General features: G+C 44.6%; 2 protein-coding genes and 1 long non-coding RNA gene across 8 annotated transcripts; 1 reads left to right on the forward strand and 2 right to left on the reverse strand.

Moving 5' to 3' along the window:
- Positions 1-4,775: 4,775 nt before the first annotated feature.
- Positions 4,776-8,961, reverse strand: NDUFB9 (NADH:ubiquinone oxidoreductase subunit B9). The gene is made up of 4 exons (XM_038174320.2): positions 8,821-8,961; positions 8,303-8,495; positions 5,977-6,090; positions 4,776-5,019 (listed from the first exon to the last, which is right to left on the reverse strand). Exons 1-4 carry the CDS (start codon positions 8,904-8,906, stop codon positions 4,888-4,890), a joined length of 525 nt encoding a protein of 174 aa, XP_038030248.1. The 5' UTR covers positions 8,907-8,961; the 3' UTR covers positions 4,776-4,887.
- Positions 8,947-24,388, forward strand: TATDN1 (TatD DNase domain containing 1). Of its 6 annotated transcripts, XM_072034331.1 has the most exons (13): positions 9,023-9,236; positions 9,271-9,297; positions 9,734-9,799; positions 10,705-10,754; positions 11,959-12,022; positions 13,244-13,387; positions 13,488-13,530; positions 17,712-17,797; positions 17,924-17,964; positions 19,390-19,466; positions 20,139-20,209; positions 21,120-21,246; positions 24,162-24,388. In XM_072034331.1, the coding sequence occupies exons 3-13, from the start codon at positions 9,760-9,762 to the stop codon at positions 24,262-24,264; spliced, it is 846 nt and encodes a 281-aa protein (XP_071890432.1). In that variant the 5' UTR covers positions 9,023-9,236; positions 9,271-9,297; positions 9,734-9,759; the 3' UTR covers positions 24,265-24,388. The 6 variants fall into 6 exon arrangements, with proteins under 6 accessions (XP_005020609.3, XP_071890432.1, XP_012956005.4 ...); XM_005020552.6 differs by lacking the exons at positions 9,023-9,236; positions 9,271-9,297 and adding an exon at positions 8,947-9,015; XM_013100551.5 differs by having other exon boundaries at positions 9,023-9,297.
- LOC140001815 (uncharacterized) lies at positions 18,873-20,601 on the reverse strand. The gene is made up of 3 exons (XR_011807344.1): positions 20,248-20,601; positions 19,949-20,018; positions 18,873-19,011 (listed from the first exon to the last, which is right to left on the reverse strand). It is a non-coding gene; the product is annotated as an uncharacterized lncRNA (long non-coding RNA).
- Positions 24,389-24,544: the final 156 nt, after the last annotated feature.

Raw genomic sequence — 24,544 nt, forward strand, 5'->3', positions numbered from 1 at the left:
GGGCACCAAAGCTGCCAACAGCCACCTGCAGCTGCAGAGCTGAGGGCTGGGGGAGAGGCAGAGCAGGCTGAGGGGTTTTGCCCTGTGATTTGCCCTGTGATTCCACCAGGCACGGAGCGCTCTGCAGGAGGTCGGTACACACCCAGACCGACTGCCTGTTAAGGAATGCAGCGGTTCAGGTCAACGGATGCAGGGAGTGTCAGAGCCTGCTGCTGCCATCAACGGGAGGCAGGGACGCTGCGTGTGTGAGGTGTGAGCAGGTGGATGACCTGGTCTGCATGGTGGCGGAGCTCAAGGAGGAGGTGGAGAGGCTGAGGGCCATTAGGGAGTGTGAGCGGGAGATTGACTTCTGGAGCAACTCCCTGCAGGGCATCAAGGAGAGGTACCGGGGTGAGACACCCCAAACGGGGGTGGACCCCTTGCCCTGTCGCCGTCGGGCTGAGGGAGGGGATCTGGGAGCTGAGGAGGAGTGGAGACAGGTCCCTGTGCGACGTGGCAGGCGATGCCCTCCCCCTCCGGCCCCACCTTCCCAGGTGCCCTTACAAAACAGGTTTGAGGCCCTGGAGATTGAGAGACCGGTAGCTGAGGAAGAGATAGAAAGTGTTCCCAGGAGGATGCCTAGGGCGAGGAGGTCGACTCCACGCATCAGAACTGCCTCCACCAAGAAAGAAAGAAGGGTGATTGTCGTGGGAGACTCTGTCCTTAGGGGGACAGAGGGCCCTATTTGTCGGCCTGACCCTACCCGTAGGGAAGTTTGCTGCCTCCCTGGGGCCAGGGTCAGGGACGTGGCCAGGAAGCTCCCCAACCTGGTGCGCCCCTCTGATTATTATCCGCTCCTGATAATCCAGGCGGGCACTGATGACATTGACAACAGAAGCCTGAAGGCTATCAAAAGAGACTTTAGGGGACTGGGACGGTTAGTGGACGGAGCAGGAGTGCAAGTAGTTTTTTCGTCCGTCCCTACGTTGACAGGAAGGGGTACGGAGAGGACAACGAAAGCCCACCTGTTAAACACGTGGCTCCGGGGCTGGTGCCTACGCAGAAATCTTGGGTTTTTCGACCATGGGGCAGTTTACTCAGCACCTGGTCTGGTGGCCGTAGACGGGTCCCTATCCTTTAGGGGAAAAAGGATCCTGGGCCAGGAGCTGGCGGGGCTCATTGATAGGGCTTTAAACTAGGTAAGAAGGGGGATGGGGCTGGAGCGAGGACTGTTGGGGCTGTACCAGGGGGAGCAGTGGCAAGGCCGGAGGATAAGGTAAAGGCCCAGCTGAAGTGCATCTACACCAATGCACGCAGCATGGGTAACAAACAGGAGGAGCTGGAAGCCATCGTGCAGCGGGCAGGCTACGACTTGGTTGCCATCACGGAAACGTGGTGGGACCAGTCTCATGACTGGAGTGCTGCGATGCCTGGCTATAGGCTCTTCAGAAGGGACAGGCAGCATGGAAGGGGTGGCGGTGTGGCTCTCTATATTAGAGAGTCTTTCGATGTTGTAGAACTCGAGGCTAGGAATGACAAGATCGAGTCCCTTTGGGTTAGGATCGGCAGGGACAACAAGGCTAGTGTCCTGGTCGGGGTCTGCTATAGACCGCCGAACCAGGATGAGGAGACGGATGAGGAGTTCTACAGGCAGCTGACAGAAGTTGCGAAATCGTCAGCGCTTGTACTCGTGGGGGACTTCAACTTCCCAGACATATCCTGGAAGCACAACACAGCCCAGAGGAAGCAGTCTAGGAGGTTTCTGGAGAAAGTGGAAGATAGCTTCCTGACGCAGCTGATCAGTGAACCTACCAGGGGTGGTGCCCTGCTAGACCTTCTCTTCACAAACAGAGAAGGACTGGTGGAGGATGTGATTGTCGGGAACAGTCTTGGGCAGAGTGACCACGAAATGGTGGAGTTCTCTATTCTTGGCGGGGCCAGGAAGGGAACCAGTAAAACCACTGTATTGGACTTTCGGAGGGCTGACTTTAGGCTGCTCAGGACACTGGTTGGTGGAGTCCCATGGGAGGCGGTTCTGAAGGGCAGAGGGGTTCAGGAAGGCTGGGTGCTATTCAAGAGGCAAATCCTAATGGCACAGGAGCGGTCTATCCCCATGTGCCCAAAGATGAGCCACCGGGGAAGACGACCAGCCTGGCTCAACAGAGAATTGTGGCTTGAGCTTAGGAGGAAAAAGAGGGTTTATAATCTTTGGAAAATTGGGCAGGCCACTAGGGAGGACTATAAGGATGTAGCGAGGCTGTGCAGGGACAAAATTAGGAAGGCCAAAGCTCATCTGGAGCTCAAGCTGGCTACTGCCGTTAAAGATAACAAAAAACGCTTTTATAAATACATCAACACAAAAAGGAGGACTAAGGAGAATCTCCATCCTTTACTGGATGCGGGGGGAAACTTAGTTACAAGAGATGAGGAAAAGGCGGAGGTGCTCAATGCCTTCTTTGCCTCAGTCTTTAGTGGTAAAACCGGTTGCTCTCTGGATACCCAGTACCCAGAACTGGTGGAAGGGGACGGGGAGCAGGATGTGGCCCTCACCATCCACGAAGAACTGGTTGGTGACCTGCTACGGCACTTGGATGTGCACAAGTCGATGGGGCCGGATGGGATCCACCCAAGAGTACTGAGAGAACTGGCAGAGGAGCTGGCCAAGCCCCTATCCATCATTTATCAGCAGTCCTGGCTATCGGGGGAGGTCCCAGCTGACTGGCGGCTAGCAAATGTGACGCCCATCTACAAGAAGGGCCGGAGGGCAGACCCGGGGAACTACAGGCCGGTCAGTTTGACCTCAGTACCAGGGAAGCTCATGGAGCAGATCCTCTTGGGAGTCATCATGCGGCACTTGAAGGGCAAGCAGGCGATCAGGCCCAGTCAGCATGGGTTTATGGAAGGCAGATCCTGCTTGACGAACCTGATCTCCTTCTACGACAAAGTGACGCGCTGGGTGGACGAGGGAAAGGCTGTGGATGTGGTCTACCTTGACTTCAGCAAGGCTTTTGACACCGTTTCCCACAGCATTCTCCTCAAGAAACTGGCTGCTCTTGGCTTGGACTGGCGCACGCTTCGTTGGGTTAGAAACTGGCTGGATAGCCGGGCCCAGAGAGTTGTGGTAAATGGAGCCAAGTCCAGTTGGAGGCCAGTCACTAGTGGCGTCCCCCAGGGCTCGGTGCTGGGGCCGGTCCTCTTTAACATCTTCATCAATGATCTGGATGAGGGCATTGAGTGCACCCTCAGTAAGTTTGCAGATGACACCAAGCTAGGTGCGTGTGTCGATCTGCTTGAGGGTAGGAAGGCTCTGCAGGAGGATCTGGATAGGCTGCACCGATGGGCTGAGGTCAACTGTATGAAGTTTAACAAGGCCAAGTGCCGGGTCCTGCACCTGGGGCGCAATAACCCCAAGAAGAGCTACAGGCTGGGAGAGGAATGGCTGGAGAGCTGCCAGGCAGAGAAGGACCTGGGAGTGATGGTGGACAGTCGGCTGAATATGAGCCAGCAGTGTGCTCAGGTGGCCAAGAAGGCCAACGGCATCCTGGCTTGTATCAGAAACACTGTGACCAGCAGGGCTAGGGAGGTGATCGTCCCCCTGTACTCGGCTCTGGTGAGGCCGCACCTCGAGTACTGTGTTCAGTTCTGGGCCCCTCGCTACAAGAAGGACATCGAGGTGCTTGAGCGGGTCCAGAGAAGGGCGACGAAGCTGGTGAGGGGCCTGGAGAGCAAGTCCTATGAGGAGCGGCTGAAGGAGCTGGGCTTGTTCAGCCTAGAGAAAAGGAGGCTCAGGGGTGACCTTATCACTCTGTATAAGTATATTAAAGGAGGCTCTAGCGAGATGGGGGTTGGCCTGTTCTCCCATGTGCCTGGTGACAGGACGAGGGGGAATGGGCTAAAGTTGCGCCAGGGGAGTTTTAGGTTAGATGTTAGGAAGAATTTCTTTACTGAAAGGGTTGTTAGACATTGGAACAGGCTGCCCAGGGAGGTGGTTGAGTCACCATCCCTGGAAGTCTTCAAAAGACGTTTAGATGTAGAACTTAGGGATATGGTTTAGTGGGGACTGTTAGTGTTAGGTCAGAGGTTGGACTCGATGATCTTGAGGTCTCTTCCAACCTAGAGATTCTGTGATTCTGTGATTCTGTGATTTTATACTGCCCTGTCAGCTTTGCCTCCATGTGTTCTTAGCCCTTTGTAAAGCATTTGTAACTGAGGTAAGTGCAATGCTGGGAGAGCAAGCCCTGTACCAGAGCTCGGTGATGCTTCCTGTGTACAAACACCCCTGACACCTGAGGGGGGAGAAGAACCAGCTCCACCAGAGGGCAGGGAACAGCTCCAGCTGCCTCCTAAGACAAACTTTTAGTGGTGGAATATATGAAGACAATTTCTTTGTCCTTTTAAACAAACTCAAGCATGTAGACGTACTGAAGATGACTATGCAAAAGCCAAATTAAAATCCTTTTTTTGTTGTTTTTATCTCCAAGCTGGAGATGTTTAGTCCTTAAAACAGCCAAAATTAAGCTTATATTTTTTCTCTGTGAACACAGGCTTTATGCGGATACTTTTTCAGTCCCAGTAGTCAGGTTTTCCAACTCTTGCTGTGAAAGCTGCAGTAAGCGTTCAGCTTTCTAGAACTCACTCTGCTGTTAGTATCCCATAAAAATCCCTTCACTGGCTGGTCAAGTGTATACCATATACTCTAGGTGCACAGTGTAGATGTTAGCAGTCACCTGTTCTACACCACGCCAACTGGAAGTGTGTGCCTGCTGTAGTAGGAGACCAGAATGTCACAAAAATGCTTTGAGTTTCACTTCACTTGGCTTTATTTCGCATGGCAGTAGCATATGTTCACTGGCATACCTACTGCCTACAGAGGAAGGATTGCTTCAATTCTCACGTGCAGCAAGGCTTTCACATGGGCATTTCACGGGGCCTTGTCACAAACTGCCACCACAGCGGTGGCAGATGCCCCTCCTTACGAGCAGGAGGCAAGGCTTCAGTCTTTGGACCATCACGTGGAGTTTCTTCTTCTAATTGCTTGACCTAGAACACAAGACCAAAAAAAAATGCTTTAGTGCCCAAGAAACTGACCCCATTTCAGAAGGAGAGAACTAGCAGTAATGCCTTCAGTTGTCCTCACTACTCATTCGCAAACTCGGTAATCACTGCAGGCTCATATTACCTAATTAAGAAGGACTTTCTAAGAGGGAAAAGTGGTTTACAAGAGAATTTTTTGCTTAAAAGGTCATCACTTCCTTGTAATTCATGTCTGCCATTGCTAAATAAAGTGCATTCTCTCATTTCTTTGAAAATCAGCAGTTAAATTACAGGTCCTAAAACACTCCCATACGAGTCAGGAGGAGACTTCTATTTTTGCATGCCCCCAACAGCCCTTTAGATGTCATCAATTAACGTTTCTTGAAGCTGTGTAAGTGCTGGCTGCCACTGTGTCAATTCTGACAGAAGTGACACGTTACATGTAATCCACCTAGTTCTCTACACACAAATCTGAGAATTGTTTTGGGATAATCAACTTTTTCCAACTGAAGCTCAATTTAAGTTGACCAGAAATTAGCCTGGATTCCCAAATGATGAAGTCCATAGTAAATAATTTTTAAAGGTTCATCCACAACACTTTCAGAGCTTCACAACAGCAGAAGAGGAACTCTCTGCTCATTCATCTCTTCCCATCCCACTTCAGAATTTACTAAAAGAGCTACAACAGCCCTGCACTAACTGAAAGGATGGCTGCAGGTTCAGCACCCATCAAATTCAGCCATCCAAATTCCCTTCACGGCCTTTAGGAAGCTGTAGCTCAGATCTGTGCACACGTTTCAGGTCAAGCCAGCATTTCACACTGAAAAATGTTCTAACAAAGCAGAGCCTAAGACCACAGCAGGCATTCAACATTCTCACTTAAAATATTTTCCAAGAGCACAGCTAAATGCCACACAAAATGCTAGCTAAAGCAGCTTCCTCTGGCATCAAACAAGCACTGACCTCTTTCTCCCAGCTTTCCTGCTTCAGCTTCTTCCACTGCTCTCTCTTGGCAAAGTAGTCAGGATACATTGCCTTCTCAGAAGGATGCCAGTAATCCAAGCACCATTCAGGAATCTGTTAAAAAACAGCAACAAAGCAATAGCTTTATTATATATGTATATAAAAACATGTAAAATCTATACTAACACTTGAAAGAACTGAACACGCTCATTAAACCCATTATTAAAATGGATAAATAACCCATGAAATAAAGTATGACATAAAACCAGCATGTAAGAGCTATCTACTTTCAGTCACGAGTCACCACACGGCAGAGGGCAGAGCTTTTAATCTGTTTTGTGGATTCTCCTTAGTCAGAGGTAAAGTGATAGCGACTCGCTTAAATCATAGCATCTCCAAGACAGACCCCAGGTCACCTCCCTTTACTCTAAAGCTCCTGAAGTAATTCCATCTAGTGGAAAAGATGGATTTTCCTCCCCTCCTATCCCCTAAGGCAGCAGGTTAAAGATCCTTCTCTGCAACTATTAATTCATTTCGTTTGACAGCTCACTTCTGCTGGTATACAGCTATTCCAAAAATTAGTGGCCTTTAGATCTTGATTATGGTTCAACCTCCAGAGGACTGGCCCAGCTCTGGATGGATATCCTAATAAAAACTGAATTCAGAATTCTGCAGCAGCATATTGGTTTGCTTGGTTTGGAGAAAGAGAGGCCGAGAGGTGACCTCGCTGCTCCCTGAGCTCCCTGAGGAAGTGGGGAGGGAGGTGCTGGTGATGGCAGGACACGTGGGAATGGCACAAAGCTGCACCAGGGGAGCTTCAGGCTGGACATCAGGAACAATTTCTGCACCGTGAGGGTGGTCAGACACTGGAACTGCCTAGAGAGGTGGCTGATGCCCCAAGCCTGCCAGTGTTCAAAAGGCATCTGGATAATGCCCTCATTAGTGTGCTCTGACTTCTGGCTAGCCCTGAAGAGGTCAGGCAGTGGCGGCTAGGTGATCCCTGAAGGCCTCTTTCAGTGGAACTATTTTGTTGTACATCACTGAATGTTAATATTTTAAAGATAAGAACACTGACAAAAAATAATAAGGAAAATCTATGTTAAAATTAAGTTGCTCCAGTATCATCATTCATCCAGTGACATTCGCAGTTTCCTGCTGTGATTCTCATCACTGAATAACATTTTGGCTTAACAGAAAGAACAGACCAGCTATTAAATACAGATATATATGTACCAAGCATCACTACAAAAAAAAAATATCAAACAGGAAGAGATTTTAAAAAATTACATTTTGTATCTGCATCTACAATGGACAGTCCCTAATAAATCAAAGAGCCAAACCCTTGATAGCCACTTGTTTAAAGCACAGGCTTAGCATCTAAAACAGGACAAAGGAAAGAACGTAAGTCAATTTATATTTCTGTATGAAAATTGATCATTGCTCAACTGACCCTTTTTCTGCTTTGATTTGTTTTCACCATTCTCTCTACTACTGCTGAGGCTCATGACCTTGGCATAAGCTTTAGTTCTCTTCTTCCATTCCCACTCGTGCTGCCTCTTTTTTTTTTTTTTCCTTTTTGCTGCCTCTAAATCTGTGCCAGGTTCTTTCTTTCACATGGCTTCTCATCTGTAAGGAGCTGATCAGATCTAGTCTTCTGCATCAGCACCACCTTCAAGATTTGGGATTAAAAGGGTACATGCACTCTAGATCAGTGCTGACGTCTTGTGGTGTATTAAAAGGGCCAATGCCAAAACAGTGAAAATGCTGTGGTTTGTTGTGAAGCCTGTTTTTTCACTAATAAGAACAGTGCTGCTATTTTTAAGCATACAGCTCAACATAAAATGGTCACAAAGAAACTTATTTGGCACTGCAGTGGACCGAGGGAAACGGTAATTTGTATCATTCCTCAAAATGCTGGAAGAAGGAAGGCCAAGTGAAGAGAAGCTCCCCAGCAGCCAGGCTGACACCAAGCTCTGACAGAACCAGAGACCAGGGCTGTGACCAGACGTCACCACAAAGGGTGGTGCTGCTTCCTCCCTGTCCTCTGTCACTGTCACCAACCGTGTCACTCTGCCTGTCTGACCCATCACCGAGCAGCCTCCAGTTCCTTAAATCCCAGCAAAACCAAGCTGGCCATCCTCTGACAGAGCAGCCAGCTCCATTTCAAGTGATCACACAAACACGACTCCCAGGCAAGCAATGCGACTCCCAGCACTGAGCTGAACCAAACTGCGGCCATATTAAAGCCTACTTAACACCTTTCCCTTATTTTCAGGGCCAGAAGAGCGAGGTAAGCACGCTGACAGCCACCCCACAGCCCCCTGACCTTGTAGCACTCGTATCTCTCGTAGGAGGTGCCGCCGGGGGAGTCGGGGAAGATGTAGGGCTGGGGGTGCTGGTGTGCCCAGAACTCCTCCTGGCCGGCCTTCAGCAGCTCGGTAGCCTTCACCATGTCCTTCACATCCTTGTTCTTATCGAACCGCTCTCTCAGGAGGCAGGCGAGGTAGCGGTACTTGTCCCTGCAGGCACACGCGGTGCGTAGAGGATAAAAAATAAAAAATAAAACAAACATAACAGAGAAAATGGCAACATCCTCTATTAACCCTACACAAAAACAGGGCTCCCGAGGGCCTCATGTCCATAAATCCAGTGCCTTTGCAGGCGCTGACAAGAGGCTGAAGAGACATTTTGGCATTTTCCTCACCCTTTCAGCCACATTTATAGGAAAAAGACGAGGATACCCCCTCCCCCCCAACCCCATGGGAGACCCGTCTCGGTGCGGAAAGCCGGCAGCGGGGCTCAGCCCTGCCACACTCCTTACACCTCGCCGCCTCCCCTCCTCACCGGTGGATGCACCAGGACTCCAGGTGCCGCAGGGACTTCTTGTAGAGCCGCAGCACCTTCTGCTGGTGCGTGAGGTACGCCGCCATTTCGCGCTGCCCTCCCCTTCACCTTCATGCGCTCCGCCTTACGGCAACGTGGCGGCCGGGCGCAGGCGCCGAGCTCCGCCCGCCGCCATGAACCGAGCCAAGCTCATCGGTGAGGGGATGGGTGGCTTAAGGGGGTCTCCGTCTGTGTCCCCGTCCCCCTTTTCCTCGTGTCTGCCGAGCCCCGGGTCCCTCCGTGCTCCCTCCGGGGTCGGGGCTGAGGGACCCGCTCCCCGCGAGGGGCTGAGCGCTGGCCGCTGTGGTGACATGGCCGGCGCTTCGCCGGGGCTTGTCGTCCTCTGTAATCCCTGTCCCCCCGCTCCCAGGGCCGAGGTGCAGGCAGGGTCCCCCCGCTCCCAGGGCCGAGGTGCAGGCAGGCTGCCCTTGAGGAGAGGTTAGAGCCGATAAAAAAAAGCTTTTTGGGACAGTTATGCCCTCTTTGGAGCTTTCTCTGAGGGGTTGTTGTGCGCCCATTGAGGTCCCCCCCCCCACCCCCTAAATTCAGGGGGTTCCGGCAAGCCCTCGCCCTGCTTTTCGCAGGACGATAATCTTTAATTTTATCGAATTGGCTTGGATGAAAGCGTTCATAGGAACAGTGATTTAAAGGCTGTGTGCCAGTTTTTGTGTTTTGCCTTCCCTCCTTCTGCTGAGGTGAATTGGCAGCTTGGTGGGGAAAGCCCAGGTGCTGGCTGTAAGCAGTGCCCAGGAATCTGCCTGTGGTGATGAGGGCATCTCTAATGTACACCTCTAAAATACGTCTGGAGGTCTCAGAATGAAATGTGGAATGATTCTAATAACTACATTTGGGTTTTGTTTGTTTGTTTTTACAGATATCGGTATTAACCTTACAGACCCTATGTTCAGAGGAATCTACAGGGGAACACAAAAACATCAAGGTAAAGTTACTCATTTTAAAAGGGAAACCTTTTGCTTGTCAGAAAGTAAGATTAGAATTTTTTTTTTTTTCTCCAAAAATAAGATATTGGATTGGAAAGGACCTTAAAGCCTGTCTGGTTCTACCCTCCTGCCCTGGGCAGGGACACCTCCCACCAGCCCAGGTTGCCCAAAGCCCCATCCAGCCTGGCCTTGAACATCTCCAGGGATGGGGCATCCACAGCTTCTCTGGGCAGCCTGTGTCAGTTCCTCACCACCCTCAGAGTACAGAATTTCTTCCTTATATCTAATCTAAATCTACCCTCTCTTAGTTTAAGTCATTACCTTTTGTCCTATCACTGATTTATCACAGGTAAAGAGTCACTTCCCAGTTTTCCTATAGGTCCCCTTTAGGTACTGGAAGGTGGAGTTAGATGTTCTAGGCAAAATACTTCTTTTTTTTTTCCTACTGAGTTGCTTCTATTCAGTTGTTATATAGGTGACTACTTTGAGAGCAGAATGCAATGCTGATGTATTCACATTCAGATAATGTGGAAGAAGCTGATCTGAGAATTAGGAGCAATAAACTGTCAAAGTATTGCATTGCTGAGTCATAGTTATTAGAAGTGATGCTTTTTTCTTTTGTAGTCTTCATATATATATATTCATATCATATATTAAATGTATATAATTATATGCAGATATATATTCAAGAGCCTCCTAAAATATGTGAAGAATATCCACTGATTTTTGGACTTAGATCAGGTCTTCAGTTATTGCATTCTGCTATTGTTTTTTTAAAGTGTCATTCAAAGATTGTTCGTGATAGGAATTTTGATTGCATGAAAGAAATTTTTAGTTCAAAAGTTGTTAAATTATGCCACAAAACCTTAAGTTCAGTTAGTGATATTTCTGTAAAATTTTGCAGATGACCTTTTGGATGTGGTAGAGAGAGCAGTCAAAGTTGGCGTTAAAAAGGTAATTTCTTATAATTAGAAAACTTACTCAGTATTTTAAACTGCTTTTAAATATTTTGTTTTCATAGTGCACCAGTATGAAAACAAATGTTTCTGGAACTTGCACTGGAAAATGCACTTTCTTTAGTGCCATAATGCAAAAATATTCTGTGCAGGTAGCATTGTATTTAGGTTGCACAGTTCATTAGGTGCTCAGGATATAGTTCAGTATTACAATATGTGATCTGTAGAGTTTCCATTATACAGTTTACACAGAATGATGTTCTCCTCTGACCTATTGTAATTGTTTGTTTGTTTGTTTTTTTGCAGAAGTTTTCACATTAGTTATATTATGAGCAACAACTCTTGTCTCTTTTTATCCTGTGTGACTCTTACTGTACAGTTACTGCTACAGGTCCAAACACAAAAAACTGTGATGGTGAACCTTCAGATATTTTGATAGGTAAAAGTGGCAGAAAAGCTGGAAGTACCCGTGAAATGTTATGGTTGATACACCTGAATGTCTGCTAGTAAATATTGGCAAGTTTGTAACTGTTACCTTGAGATCAGTCTTCTCATCAGTGGACCACACTGCTTTAGTTATAATACTCTAGCCTGCCTATATGAGCATCTCTAAACTCAATAAGTTATAAAGGCAAAAATATGAATTAAAGTAAAATGCATCACACGCTGTTATGAGCTGTTCTGCTGTACTGATAGGCTGGATCATTAGAAATAAAGAAATAAACCCTCCTCTAGAAGAGGAACAGCCATCTTGATGGTTTGCTGAAAGGCTCTTGTCTGAAAGAGTGCGAAAAGAGATGAAAAAAGAAAGCACTGCTGATGGGGAAGGTACCACACTGCAGCGAATACAGAATCATTGTCCCTTCTGCTGTATTTATATGTGCTACAGTGACTCAAAATTTCTTGAGTCATTGTCTTAGAACTTAGCATTGCTGCAAATAGAAGTATTTTATTCATTTAATGGTGTGAAATAATTAGTATAAAAGGTACTTGATTTAAAAAAAAAAATCAATTTCTGCTACCTAGACTATTTCCTAGCTCCTGAGGACCATTGAGATGTGTTACTGAATTATGAAACTTTGTCATATATATTAGTAATTGCCTTCTCTTGTTTTCTCTCTAGATTCTTAGTTCTGAGTATTTTCTTAAACATTGTGTTTGGTGTTCAAAGCAGAACGTACTGACAGTACTTTTCTTTCAAGTTTTTGATCACAGGCGGGAGTCTACAAGATAGTAAAGATGCATTGCAGCTGGCGCAGACCAATGGTATGTTCGCTTTAAACTTATGTTGTCAATCAAAAATACAATCTTCTCAGAATTAACAGTTTAAAAGGAACAGCCCCTGGAGGTATTTACAGAATCTCGGATTAAAATAAAAAAAAAAAATAAATCATGTTTCAGAGTGGGATAAATGCATAGTGCGTGGCTTTATGTTACTATTTATATCCCTGGGTGATGGAAGCAATTGGCCATTGCTCTTATTTTCTATTTATAGATAATTTGATGTTTAGAAAAAGAAAACTACACACGTTTCTGGAAGCAGAAAGTTTTTTTTTGCCAAGGCTCTCTTCCAGAAATAATCTGAAATGCTTGTGTGATGTGGAATGCAAATTTCTTGGTGATTTTTCTTTTTACTGTAATTTACCAATCTATCATGACCAGCTGAACAGCAGGGGTACCTTCCTCTTTATTGTTCTCATGGTTTTCCCTTTTTTTCCACTGAAGGGACTATGTCCTTCCCTTTCTTCCTTAGGCAAATATCATTCCACTGATTACTTAAAGATGTATTTGAACTGCAAAACACACATTAAAGTACTGTTTACAGAAAAAAATCATAAAGTAATTTAGGTCGGAATGAACCTGAGGGGGAAACCTGTTCCAACTGAATCCACCTCCCAGCCTCCATCAAAGCAGGACTAACTTTCATACTAGCTCAGGGCCTTTATATACATGTGTGTATATATGTATGTGTATATTTTCCTCCTGTGCTCGTACATTCTTTGTAAAGGCACTTTTAGTGTTGGCACTGAGGTAATCTGGATTGGATTTTTGGATAAATCAGGCTAGGTGTTGCTTGCAAAATTCATTAATAGCTAACTTGGAGGTGTGAAGGGAAATCGCATACCACTTACAGATCTTACAGCAGAGGGTAACCTGATTTCTAGGTGATCTCAAGAGGTAGGTGCCTTTGAACCTCAGCAGTTCAGTGACTTTTTCAGGGCTGCTGCACCAGAATAGTTCACCTCAGTACTGCATCTAAACGATGGGCAGTAAAGAGAAGCCTCCAGCCCTGAATAGAGACACTGTCTGGCATCATTAAAGCACAGAGTGTCAGTGTAATAAAGTCACAAATACATTCAGAAGGAGTTTCATTCTAAACTTAAGAGCAATAAGGATAAAAAAAAAGTTCAGATTCTGGCTATACTTTACATAAACTCATTTTTTTTCTTATTTTACTTAAAACCTTCTAATGTTGTCTTGCTTTAGATATGTTTTACAGTACAGCTGGCTGCCATCCCACGCGCTGCGGAGAATTTGAGCAGGGTAGCCCAGACCAGTATTTATCTGAATTAAAAAATCTGATTGAAAAAAATAAGACAAAGGTAATAGCAGTCGGAGAATGTGGCCTAGGTAAGTGTTACCTTAGTGTTTTGATATTATTTTTTCCTTAGGTAAATGAAAAAGTCCTGTCACCCTAACTAACTGGGGGTTTTGTTCTTTCCAATTGTAGATTTTGATAGATTAGAATTTTGCCCAAAGGACACCCAACTCAAGTAAGAAACTTTGCATGACTCTAAGTTGACTTTGTAGCAATTTACAGAAATGTTTTCTGTCTTTTATTCTCCTGAGTAGCATTTTGTATAGTTCTGCAATTTGCTTGTTTTATTTAACAAAAAAGTGACTTTAAAGGAGGATGCCTGCATTGAAGAAGTGCTTTGCTCTCCATTTTGCTGTCTGCCTGGTATTGACTCACACGTCCTTTTGTGTAAAATCCATCAGATTTTGTTGGTTTCTGGGTATGGCAGATACGTGTTCTTGTTAATACTGAGGAACCCTTGAAGGCTCATAGGAAGAATAATATAATTGTGGTGCGTGAAAGAAGAATTAGGTTATTGGAGTGGAAGGTGTGGGGGAGGGAACAGCTGTCAAAAAGGATAAGTGAGCAGTGGAGAAAAGGAAGCCTTTACTAAGGGTAATGCTTGCTGAGATGGGTGAGAGCTGATGAAAAAAAGAACCTGAGGAGCTGGAGAGAGCTGTATATTGAGGTAATCTGTGCAGCAGAGATACTGGGTGGAAGAAACACCTAAAATCAGCTCACATTTTCTTAGTGAAAACCTCTGTCTACAGAGAGAACTGTGGACAGAGATAAGTGTAGGAAGAAGTGAGTGATTCATCCCTCATCTCATTTGCATTTATGAATTATCTTGCATATCACTGCAATGAGCAGATGTAGTCACTGGGGGGCAGTGGTTAGGTGTGGTTTTTCTAATTGCCACATGTTCACAGTGGGTAGTTAGTCAGTTCTTTGTGATGCTACAGTCATACAGTAAAATATTCACTGAATTGGACTGATTTTTTTTTTCCTTGGTAGCATTCTACCTGTACATTCATCCCATACAGCAGCTTCACTGGTGCATACTGTGAAGAAGTGCTATTCATAAAAAATAAAAAAATAAACAAACACCTGTTTATTTTCTGTGGCAAGCTAAGACACTGGAGGAATATCCTATTTTAAGATCCTTGATGCTCTTGAAAGAAAATTTAAGGAAAAAAAATGTGATTGTCCTTACCTAATGAACTGTAGCTGACAACCTGTAGTGAAAATCGTCTAATTGGATGGATTGAAATTGGGTTCCATGGCAAGAAGTGACAGGGTGGAACGGAAATCACTCCTAAAGTGGTAGGTGAATCCTTACTAATTAAGGTTGATAATGATGGAAAGTCTTTACCTGAGCTGTTTGAGTGAATCAAATGAAACACATAAATCTAGCTCCAAAGAGCTCTTTTGAAATCCCTTGCTGGAAGTTGCAGGTGGAAGGAGGTGAGTGATGAAAAAGCCCAAAGCAAGAAATGCAAGGGAGCAAAGAACTGCTGAAAGCCTCAAGGACAGACGGCTGCAAACGTTGTGTTTGCAAACTCCTTATCTCCTAAACAGGCGGCTTTCTGTGCTGTACACCTTCATGTGTTTGTGAAGTGTGGCCGGAGTGTTTGAGGTTGGTTTGTTTTCGGTTTTGTTCAGTCAGTATTGGGTTGGGTACGGTCATGACCTTTCACAGGCCAGAGAGCAAGTTCTTCAAATTAATGCTCCGTGTGTGCGTGATAAATGAACAGAAGAGGAAGGCGAAGTGTGAAACGCAGCACAGCTGCTGGTGGGCAGCACACCAGCTGTCGGCTGGGCTGCAGCTCAGGTGGTGGAGCAGCCGCTAGGATGGCTGTCAGGAGTTACCCTGTGGAAGAGGGGTGTGACAATTTCCCTGTGGGTAGTATCTGAGCATGACCTCCAGTTTATTTAGCATTTAATCATGATTTTTTTTAGCTATCCTGTGTTTCCTTCTGAATAATTTCCGCCTGTAAAGATGGAAATGATTGTTTCATCCCGTTTCTGGGGTTGAAAAGCTAATAAAGATGAAATTCCTTTGCTGAAGCACCACTGGGAACTCTTTGTCTGAAGCTTTCACCGTTTTCTTAAGTTGTCCAGCAGTAAGTGGTGATTTGGATGGTAGGTGAAGGTGGTGCCTCCGTGTTATGGAGAAGATCACATTATAAACAGACTGATGAGTGTATAGAAATTTCACTTCTGTGCTGCTGTGATGGGTTTACGGGGCTCAGGGGCAGGGAAAGCAGCAGCTGCAGCTCTGTTAGTGCCTTGGTTCCAAACCTGGAAGTACCACGGCGTTTAATCTTTGTGGTCAAAACTATATCTGCAAACAAACATGCAGGAATGTTCTCAAACTTCCTTATTGAGAAGAGACAGAGTGAGCACTGAATGAGTCTCATCCGAAAGAAGGTGGCTGCTCCTTAAGTACTGGACCCAGTAAGGTTTGGGTGCCTGCTGATCTGTATTGTTGCATTCTAATCACCGTATCTCTGATTTCTTTACAGTTTTCCATAGTTCCTTCCCTATGTTTTTTTCTTTCCTTTTTCTTCTCTGGGAACTTCCCCATCAACCTCCCCTGCAGCTAGATACAGAAGAAGCTGACATCACCTTCCTGTTTGTAGGGGCACTTAACTGCGAGAAGGGTACTGGTCTCGGAGGTACAAAATTAGACTGCAGTTGGCCCATGGGTTAGTCATGGGGGTTATTTGCAGCTCAGTCTCCAAACCTCATTTTCATATGAAATGAGTCTTCTACAGAATGAAAATTGACCAATTGTAGCTATTTAACTGCAAGAGTAATCATGAGTTGCAATTAAATTTATATTTAGTCAATCTAAACTAAGCACAGTATCTAAGACTAAAGAGAAAAATTCTCAGTAGGGGTAATTCCTTCTCCTGAATTTTCCTGTCAGTTTTTAACGTTAAGTCCATTTCTCTTCCGCCTGTTTTATCTCAGAGATCCACACTGATGCACAAGGAAGTTAACTTTTATCACAGAAATAGCAACCGGCAGTACACAGAAAAGTGAGAATTGCACAAATCAAAATGACAGGTGGTGCTATCTTTTTTTTGTTTGTGTCTACTTCTTATTTGCGTGTTATAAAGATGTAAAACTAATGGTTTGCTGCCATTTTCTCCTGTTCCACGTGAGTCATACACAGTGGTATGTAGACACCAGCTTGCCTTTGTGTCTGACACCTAATGGTGGGAATGCCCCTAGGCTGCTTTTCACCTGAAGCAGCCCCACATGTGCATACAGACCCTGACTGCTGGACAGGCAGTGTTGTCCTTCTGTCCTGCCCAAGTAACATCATTTTTCATGTTACATATGGCTACTGAGTCAGGTCTGCACTGGTGGCCCTCTGCCATGCCTAAGTTCCTCTCATCTGTTTCCTGGGCGCTTGCAATTTGCGTGGCTGGGTGTAGTGTGACAGACAAAAAGAAATGGTGAAGGATAATTAATGCTCTGGGGTCAGAACTAGCTGAAATGGCACGTGACAGGATCAGGTCAGTGCTAACTAGTTCCCTTTAGAAACTGGCTGCCTATTTACCTCCCCTCTGCCCACGTTTTTATGTCTCTCCATAGGCTGGCTGCCTCGCTGTCACTGCTCCTTCAAAGGGAAAACTAGAAGTGGAAGGTAGGAGAAGGATAAAAATGAGTGAAAAGGAAGGGATGCAGGCACACAACAGGGAGGAGAATTGGAAGGAGTGAAGGCAATGAGCAGAACAGGGCAGAAGTAAGATGCCTGATACTGGTACTCATTCCACCCCAAGAAAAGCAAGACTGCCCTTCATGCAAGAGCAACCAAAAACTCCAAACTGTTACTTCTCAGGCCAGCCAGCTCGGCTGCATGGTTTTGGCCATTTGAGGCTACAGAAGTTTTCACAATGCTCCCTCCCTCACCCTCACAGCTTTTATGAACGCTTCTTGAAATAGCGGTCTCCATGCGGTACGCTCTCTTCCATTCCTGAAATTTCAAAACCTCGTGGAGAGAACAGTCAGTTCCTGTTTCATGAAAAATATCTAAATAAAACCAAGTTCCACCAAGACCCACTCTACACGAGGTTTGCACCCTTTGCATATATATTTATGCCTTCTTCCAGTGTTGGTGCTCCTGACCACTTCCTACCCACCTTCAGGAGCAGGTCACTACTGTATGAATGAATATAGAATGAGGAAGAGTTTCTTTTAAACTTGAGCTCTTAAACTGTACGAGTGATAGCTTTTGTATGGCAAATCTATTAATTCAGTCTTCACCTCTGGAGGGCAAAAAGGTACAAGCACTGGAAAAAACCTGTTCTGCTATATTTAGCCTTAGATTGAGTTTCTGTTTAAAAGTGATTTTTTATTTTGCAGATATTTTGAAAAACAATTTGACCTGTCAGAGCAGACAGGACTGCCCATGTTTCTTCACTGTAGAAACTCGCACGCTGAATTTTTAGGTGGGTTTTGTTTGAGAGTTTCAAGCAGTAATAAATGCTGAATATGAAAAGTGTAGAAACCTGACTCTTTCACCTTTGTCTGTTGCAGAGCTCTCTTATATTTTTTTTATTTATTCCTTTTCATAGACATAATGAGAAGAAACAGAGAGAGATCTGTTGGAGGGGTGGTAAGTGTGGACGTCGGAGTGGGTTTCATTTTTACCTGCATGTGTGTTGTGTGTGGAGGATGCGTGTGAATGCAGTCATGGGACTTCTTGTTTGTCACGGAGCCTGGGTATGCCTCCAGTTACACGCTTTCAGCTATTACAAGTCAATATCAGCAATCCAGTCCCATTTTTCGGTATTTCTAAATTACTTTGGTATTTTTGTTTTCATTGCTTATTCAACAGTTGTTGTTTTTAGGGAGGGTGCTGCAAGGTAAGAGGATAGGCTGAGAAAAAGCTCTGCAGCTGACATGAACAGTTTTTCTTGGCCTGTCAGAAGGACAGTTTAAGCACCTTATAATTGATGTTGGCCTCTTTCCAATTCTGCAGTGTCCATAACTGCAGTACCTTCAGACCACAGATAATTTGGATGTATGTCCCCAGTGGAAGCCATAACCTCAGACATTTGCTTCTGACATCAGACATGTTCAAATTACATCCAGATGTGCCTCTTCATTGCTTTCGGTCTTTAGATATTCAAATCGTGTGCTTTAATTCAAAAGCATAGCAGGAAAAAAACGTTGGATGAGATGATTAAGAAAGTCTAGCAACCCTCTTTCGGCTTCCCATTACGCCAGGGTCTTTCCAAAAGTAATACAAGCTTGGATTATTCTGTGCCACTACCATCAGGCCACACATCTTACCCTAATATCACAGTCCCCAAGTTTCCCCGTTGTCACCACAAAAACCTTCCCCAGCTCAGTGCTTGTCACGCTATGCTCTTACATCATACTGCACAGCCTCGCCTTCCTTCCTCTATTCTGCAGAGCTGGTAACGAGTAGAGAAGCGAGGAACAGGCACCCTCTGCCATGGCTCATTCCCCTCACAGGGTGGGGCAGCAGGCAGGGTCTCAGGGAAGGAGAGCTGCAGTTTCCAGACATGTTCTGGTTTGCACCCTGTGGCCTGTCACTTGCCTCTCTGCTGGATCCGTATGGCACAGACTGCCTGCTTGCTGCGGACTGAGGTCTGTGAAGAGCGTAAAGCAGGCCCTTGTTCTCCCTGACAGAGTCCTGGAGGGAATGCAGAGGCAAGAACATAAAAGTTCAGCACAGACGGGGTTGGGGATTGTTCCCTGTATGGTGCCCCACCTTCCAGCTGTCAGCTACGGGAAGTTCCTGGGCCAAAAGCAGGATCACTGAGTGGGCCTTTTCCGTGTACATTTGTCACTAATAACATGTGGTGAGCAGTTTTATTGCAGCGTGAGCTTTGCCTAAATTCAGAATCAGATGCACCATGTCCCATCTCTGTCTGAATTCCTGAGTAATGCACTCTGTGCACAGGTATTCATGGCACAGATGCATACCAGTGTGTACTGGTAAATGACTGGAGATTTAGGTGAAGTCTGTGTATTTCTATTACATGCACAAACATATATTTATGCCTTCTAGGTTCATTCTTTTGATGGCACAAAGGAAGAAGCAGCAGCTATAATAGATTTGGATCTTTACATTGGAATAAATGGCTGGTGAGTTATTTCCAGGAAATAAAGCTATTTTAAAGTGTCAGCTGCAGTGAACTCATTACTTTCTTTTAAATGATGAGGTCAAGTTTTCAAAGCTCAGTAGGCCCTTAATCGGCTGACAGATTTAGAATTGCACTCGTTAATCTCTTAGCTACAAAAAGTTCCTAACTCACAGCTCAGGAAGTTAATCGAGCCTTGGGTCCTTTCTGCTACCCTCCAATCAATCCTTGTTTGTAAATAAATAAGGACTGGACGTGGAAGCAGGCTTTCTGTGAGGCGCCTTTAAAATAAAAGAGCGTAGTTTGAAATTGCTGTGTTAAATCCAGGAGTAAAGCAAATGCAACCTGATCAGCCTTATGGACTGGTCTCACAGGCTGAACCTCAGCAGTCATCTGGTCAAAAGTCAGCCAGCCTGACTTCAAGTTGCATGGCTTGGTGAGGGCTGGGCAAGGGAGGCAGCGCGGGTGGGGGTTCTGCTTACACACCAGGTCGAGCCAGCTTCACTGTGTAGCTCCCAATCTGCTGTTCTCTGCAAGGTTTGAAGTTGCAGGAGCACTTTTAAAAGTAAAACAAATTTTATTAATTATTTAGGAGGCTGCTTTTGCTACAGAACAACAAGCAAAGTAATTAAACAGTTGGTTTTTTTTTGTTTGTAACCAAACTCTGATCTTCTAGTTCCTTGAAAACAGAAGCCAACTTGGAAACCCTGAAATCGATTCCTAGTGAACGATTAATGATAGAGACCGGTAAGATTTTATATCTTGCTCAGCAGTTGGTGACTTACGTGCTCTTAGGCAATAAGATGTGTGTGCACAGCAATGATAAGGCAGGATCAGGAATTAAGGAGTCAGGAGTAGAAAAAGGGCTGCCAGTTGCTCTGCTTTGGAAGACAGTTCACAGGCTCGTTCTCAGCCTTCTGCTAGAGATAATGAGCTGCCTTGCCAGCTTCTGGCATGACAGGGGAAGACGAAAAGGACAAATGAACAAGCCCACATTCCCAGTTGTATTGAGATACCAAAATCCTGCTGGAGTGGTGGAAATGGACCATATGCAGGGAGATGGCTAAGACATCTGACCAGTAGCAGCAGTAATGGCAATGAAAACAGCAGCTCTATAAATGGAACGCGCTGGGAGAAGGCTTCAGTTCCCCTCTTGGGCTAATGAGCAGTGATTTTAATTTACTGAGCAGGGGTGGGATTTTTTTTTGCACATACATTTTACATATGAGTAATGGTCCATTAAAAAAGCAGTATTTATTTGAATTTCTCAATCTGAGAGAAGGGGAAAAAAAAAAAAAAGCAAACTGCCTAAAACCTTGAATTTATTTGCACATAAAATATAAACCAGTTAAAAAACACAGGAAATTTCAGTGGAACAGATGCAGTGTATCTCACCATCTTTGTTACGCCAGTGGAAGTTAGTGCTATATATTATTGTTGCTGATACTTCAGAAAGTAAACTTCTAAGATAATGGTATGAAAATACGAAGATTGTTAAGATGTTAAATTGCCCAAATCTCTTAAATTCCATTTTGGACTGGAAGTCATTGCTGGAAAGAATTTGCTAGAGGTTTTGTCTGTGGACACAGTTGATTAAACCATCTCATGGTATTCTCAAGTGATTGCATGCTCCTAACTGTCTTTCAAATGAAACTAGATGCGCCTTGGTGTGGAGTGAAAAATACCCATGCTGGATCAAAATACGTAAAAACGACATTTCCTACCAAAAAGAAATGGGAAATAGGGCACTGCTTGAAGGACAGAAACGAACCCTGCCATATAATGTAAGTGTGCTGCTGTAGTAGTACGAAAAGTACTTCAAATCTCACGGGGGGGGGAAAAGCAACAGTTCACTGGAAGTGTAGCAAATAGAAATGAGTATAAATTTATTGAAACTTATGTAAGGTATTGCTTAATTGGCTCTGAAAAAAAAATAAAAGGTCTTTATTTTCCCATTTTGGCAATTCTGGATGTAAAAAGCTCCCTGAAAACTAAACCAATACTGTTTCTGTCTTTTCCCTCAGCATGTTGGAGAATTGAGAATTAACCAATTAATTTAATTGGTTAAACCCCGTACAGTAACCTGGGTTTGAACAAATTTTGCTCAGTTGCAGTTATTTTTAAGACTGATAGAACCTAGAGCTGTGCAGCCCTCTGAGGGCTGAGCTCTGAGGGGGGACAGCACCAAGATACGGGGTGGACAGAAGCGACCCAAACCGTTCGTACAGCTTCTCCCAGGCCCCGAGGAGACCAGCCGTGCTGTGCCCATGGTACAAACTGCTGTGATGTGGATTTGGCTGGGATCCTTTCTGTATTCTGCTGCTGTGCTGTAAAAAAAAAAAAAAAAATGGGTTCATGAAATAGTGATCCTGTGAAGTTTAGTTATGAGTAACGGATCGACATACAGATCAGAGAAAGAAACTCCTAGGGGTACAGGGCATAGAATTTAGATGTACAGAAACTTGGTTTCCTGCCACCTCTTTGTAATGCATCCTCCCAGAGGTGGAAAAAGCAAGGAAACATGCCCTGTTTTAGTGAAAATGTTTAGTTATCTCCGTTAAATAGCTTTGGCAGATGAAATGCCTGAAGTTTTATGACTGTTAGCACAATCTGGTTGGTGTCACGGCAGGCTTCTCTGTCATCTTCTCATTATCAGCTCCTGGAAAAGGAGTTCAGGAAGGTTTCTTGTGGCGTAGCGCCTGAATGACTTCAGTGCAGCAAGTTAAAGTTCACGGCTGTACTTACACAGCTGCAAAGCCTGTTTGTGTGATCAAAAGATCTTTTCTTTGCTCAAAGCCTCTATGTATTTCTCCGAAAAGTTGTGTAAATGACCTGTTTGGAACTGGATTTTGAAATAGTTCTCACGATGCTACGAAAGAACCTAGGAATTTGGCAGTGTCTAAGAGGTTATGTGACAGCTGAGGGCAGTGCTGTGTTTTTGAGAGGCCTGAAGAAACTTCAGAGAAAAAATTGATCATGCTAAAACTTACACAGTGACTCTACCAGTGTTCAGATATATTTCTGTGCAGTTACTTTGCTCTGTAATAACTCCTTGAAATTAATTTTATTTTGAACCCAACACTAGCACAGAAGGGCTGTTTCAGTATTGAGGCTTTCTGAGGTCAGTCCATGACTGTGGAGTAGGGAAGAGATCAACCGAAAAACAAAATCTTGTTTAGCTTAACCTTATTTCAAACCAACTGTCCTTTTAAAATTAATTATAACCTTTACTGGATGTAGATTAGTAACCTGAGAACCTCTTAAACCTTAGGAAGCGCAGTATTTTGTGACTTCTTGAGCAGCATGATCTGTTGTGAGTGGAAAGGTAGCGCGAGGCCACAAACTATATTTAATATTTAGGGTATATATGCTGTTTAATATAGCTCTGTTGGCAGGAGGGTTTTTCCACTTGTCTTTTTTTGGTGGTGAATGGGGGCGGGGGGGACAGCTTTCAATTCTGCTGGTGATTTTATATATATATTATATATATATATATATAAATAACTGCACTACCCCCCTTGGAAGCTATTTTTATTGAAATTCTAGCCACCAGAGGCTTTTTTTTCTCTCCCGCAGTTTTCATACACACAGTGTCACAGAAACTTGTAGGATGCTACAAGAATACACCCTACTGCATCCTTGTGAGGATCGGTACCTGAAAGCCCCACCAAAACTCTTCAGGGCTGAAATTCTTTGATACTTGGCAGATATTTCTGTGTAGGCCTGATTTTACCCCATCTTCTCTTGAATATCTCCTTAAACCAAGAAGCTGTTTGGCTGCAAAGCACATGAGTGGGCATGAAACAGGCTAATTCTTCACCGAGGAAAATACCAGTATGAAAGGAATAGTTGGGAGCAACTTTTTCTACTCTGCCTCCTTCAAAAAGAAGTTTAACTATTGTATAAGTTGTGGCAAACATCCAGAACCCAAACACCATTGAACTTGAGGTCCTTCATCTATATTACAAAGCAGCTTGCTTGCTTTCCTACTGCTAGGGAAAAAAATATAAAGCCTGTTAGGAATTGTACAGAATGTACACTATTTTTCTGTACACACAAGTGTTAGGAAATCAAGAAAAAAAAATACAGAGACAAGGTTGTGGCTTGTTTTTGTCTTACGAAGTGTTACTACTACTCATTCAATTTATTTTGCCACCTTTTCCCGGGTTGTATCAAGGCCACAGGCCTTTTATAGTGCTTATTTAACATCGACTACTACTACCTGCGTGTATTCCTCACAATACAGAGAAAGGGGAGGTTGCAATGACCTCTTTTGGCAGCTGTGCTCTCGGGTAGGTTTATAGCTGGAATTTAAGCTTTGCCATAAACCCGTTTGTTTATAGTGCAGCTTTAACCTTGAAAGGAGGTTAATGAATTTCAGTCTGAGGAATCAAGACCGCTGATAAAGACATGCACAAAGTGACACTTTCTTTGAAACAGAAGGCTGTTTAATAACCTCTGAACAAGAGTCAAAAGACCAAAGATGAATCTGTACCAGGGAGCAACCCGTGTTCAGGGAATGGACGTCAGTGACTTAGAAGTGAAGCTGTTTGCAGGTTTGAGCATCTTACCCTGGTGCTCTCAAAGGAGGTTTTTATTCCAGGTGAATCTTAGTTCCTGATGTACATACAGATGTGACAGTCTGACATATGTTCAGTGCTGAGTTTCAGCATCTCTAATACCCATCTTTCTTTTTTAGTCAAATCCTGGAAATAATGGCAGCGGTAAGAGAAGAAGACCCGCTCGAGTTGGCCAATACGCTATATAACAACACTATTAAAGTCTTCTTTCCAAATATGTAAAGTTGTTCTTCTTAAGCTCACTCAGCATAACTTAAGACTGATCATATCTGCAAGTTCTTATCAATGGAAGCCAGTATGTAGTGCTTTTTTTTGTACAAGATTAAAGCTGATTTTGAAAAAGGTGGTCTGCAGTGGTACAGTTTCTCAGCCCTATTTCCTTTGCATCAAGATTGAGGATCAATTTTTAAGATAGTCTAAGCTAGCAGCTCTTTTTAATACGTGTATGCGTTGCAAAATGAATACCAGGCTGCTGAGTTCACATGTAGAATACTTCAAGTTA

This window comes from Anas platyrhynchos, chromosome 2 (genome assembly GCF_047663525.1).
Source record: "Anas platyrhynchos isolate ZD024472 breed Pekin duck chromosome 2, IASCAAS_PekinDuck_T2T, whole genome shotgun sequence".
In the NCBI taxonomy this organism is placed as follows: Eukaryota; Metazoa; Chordata; class Aves; order Anseriformes; family Anatidae; genus Anas; species Anas platyrhynchos.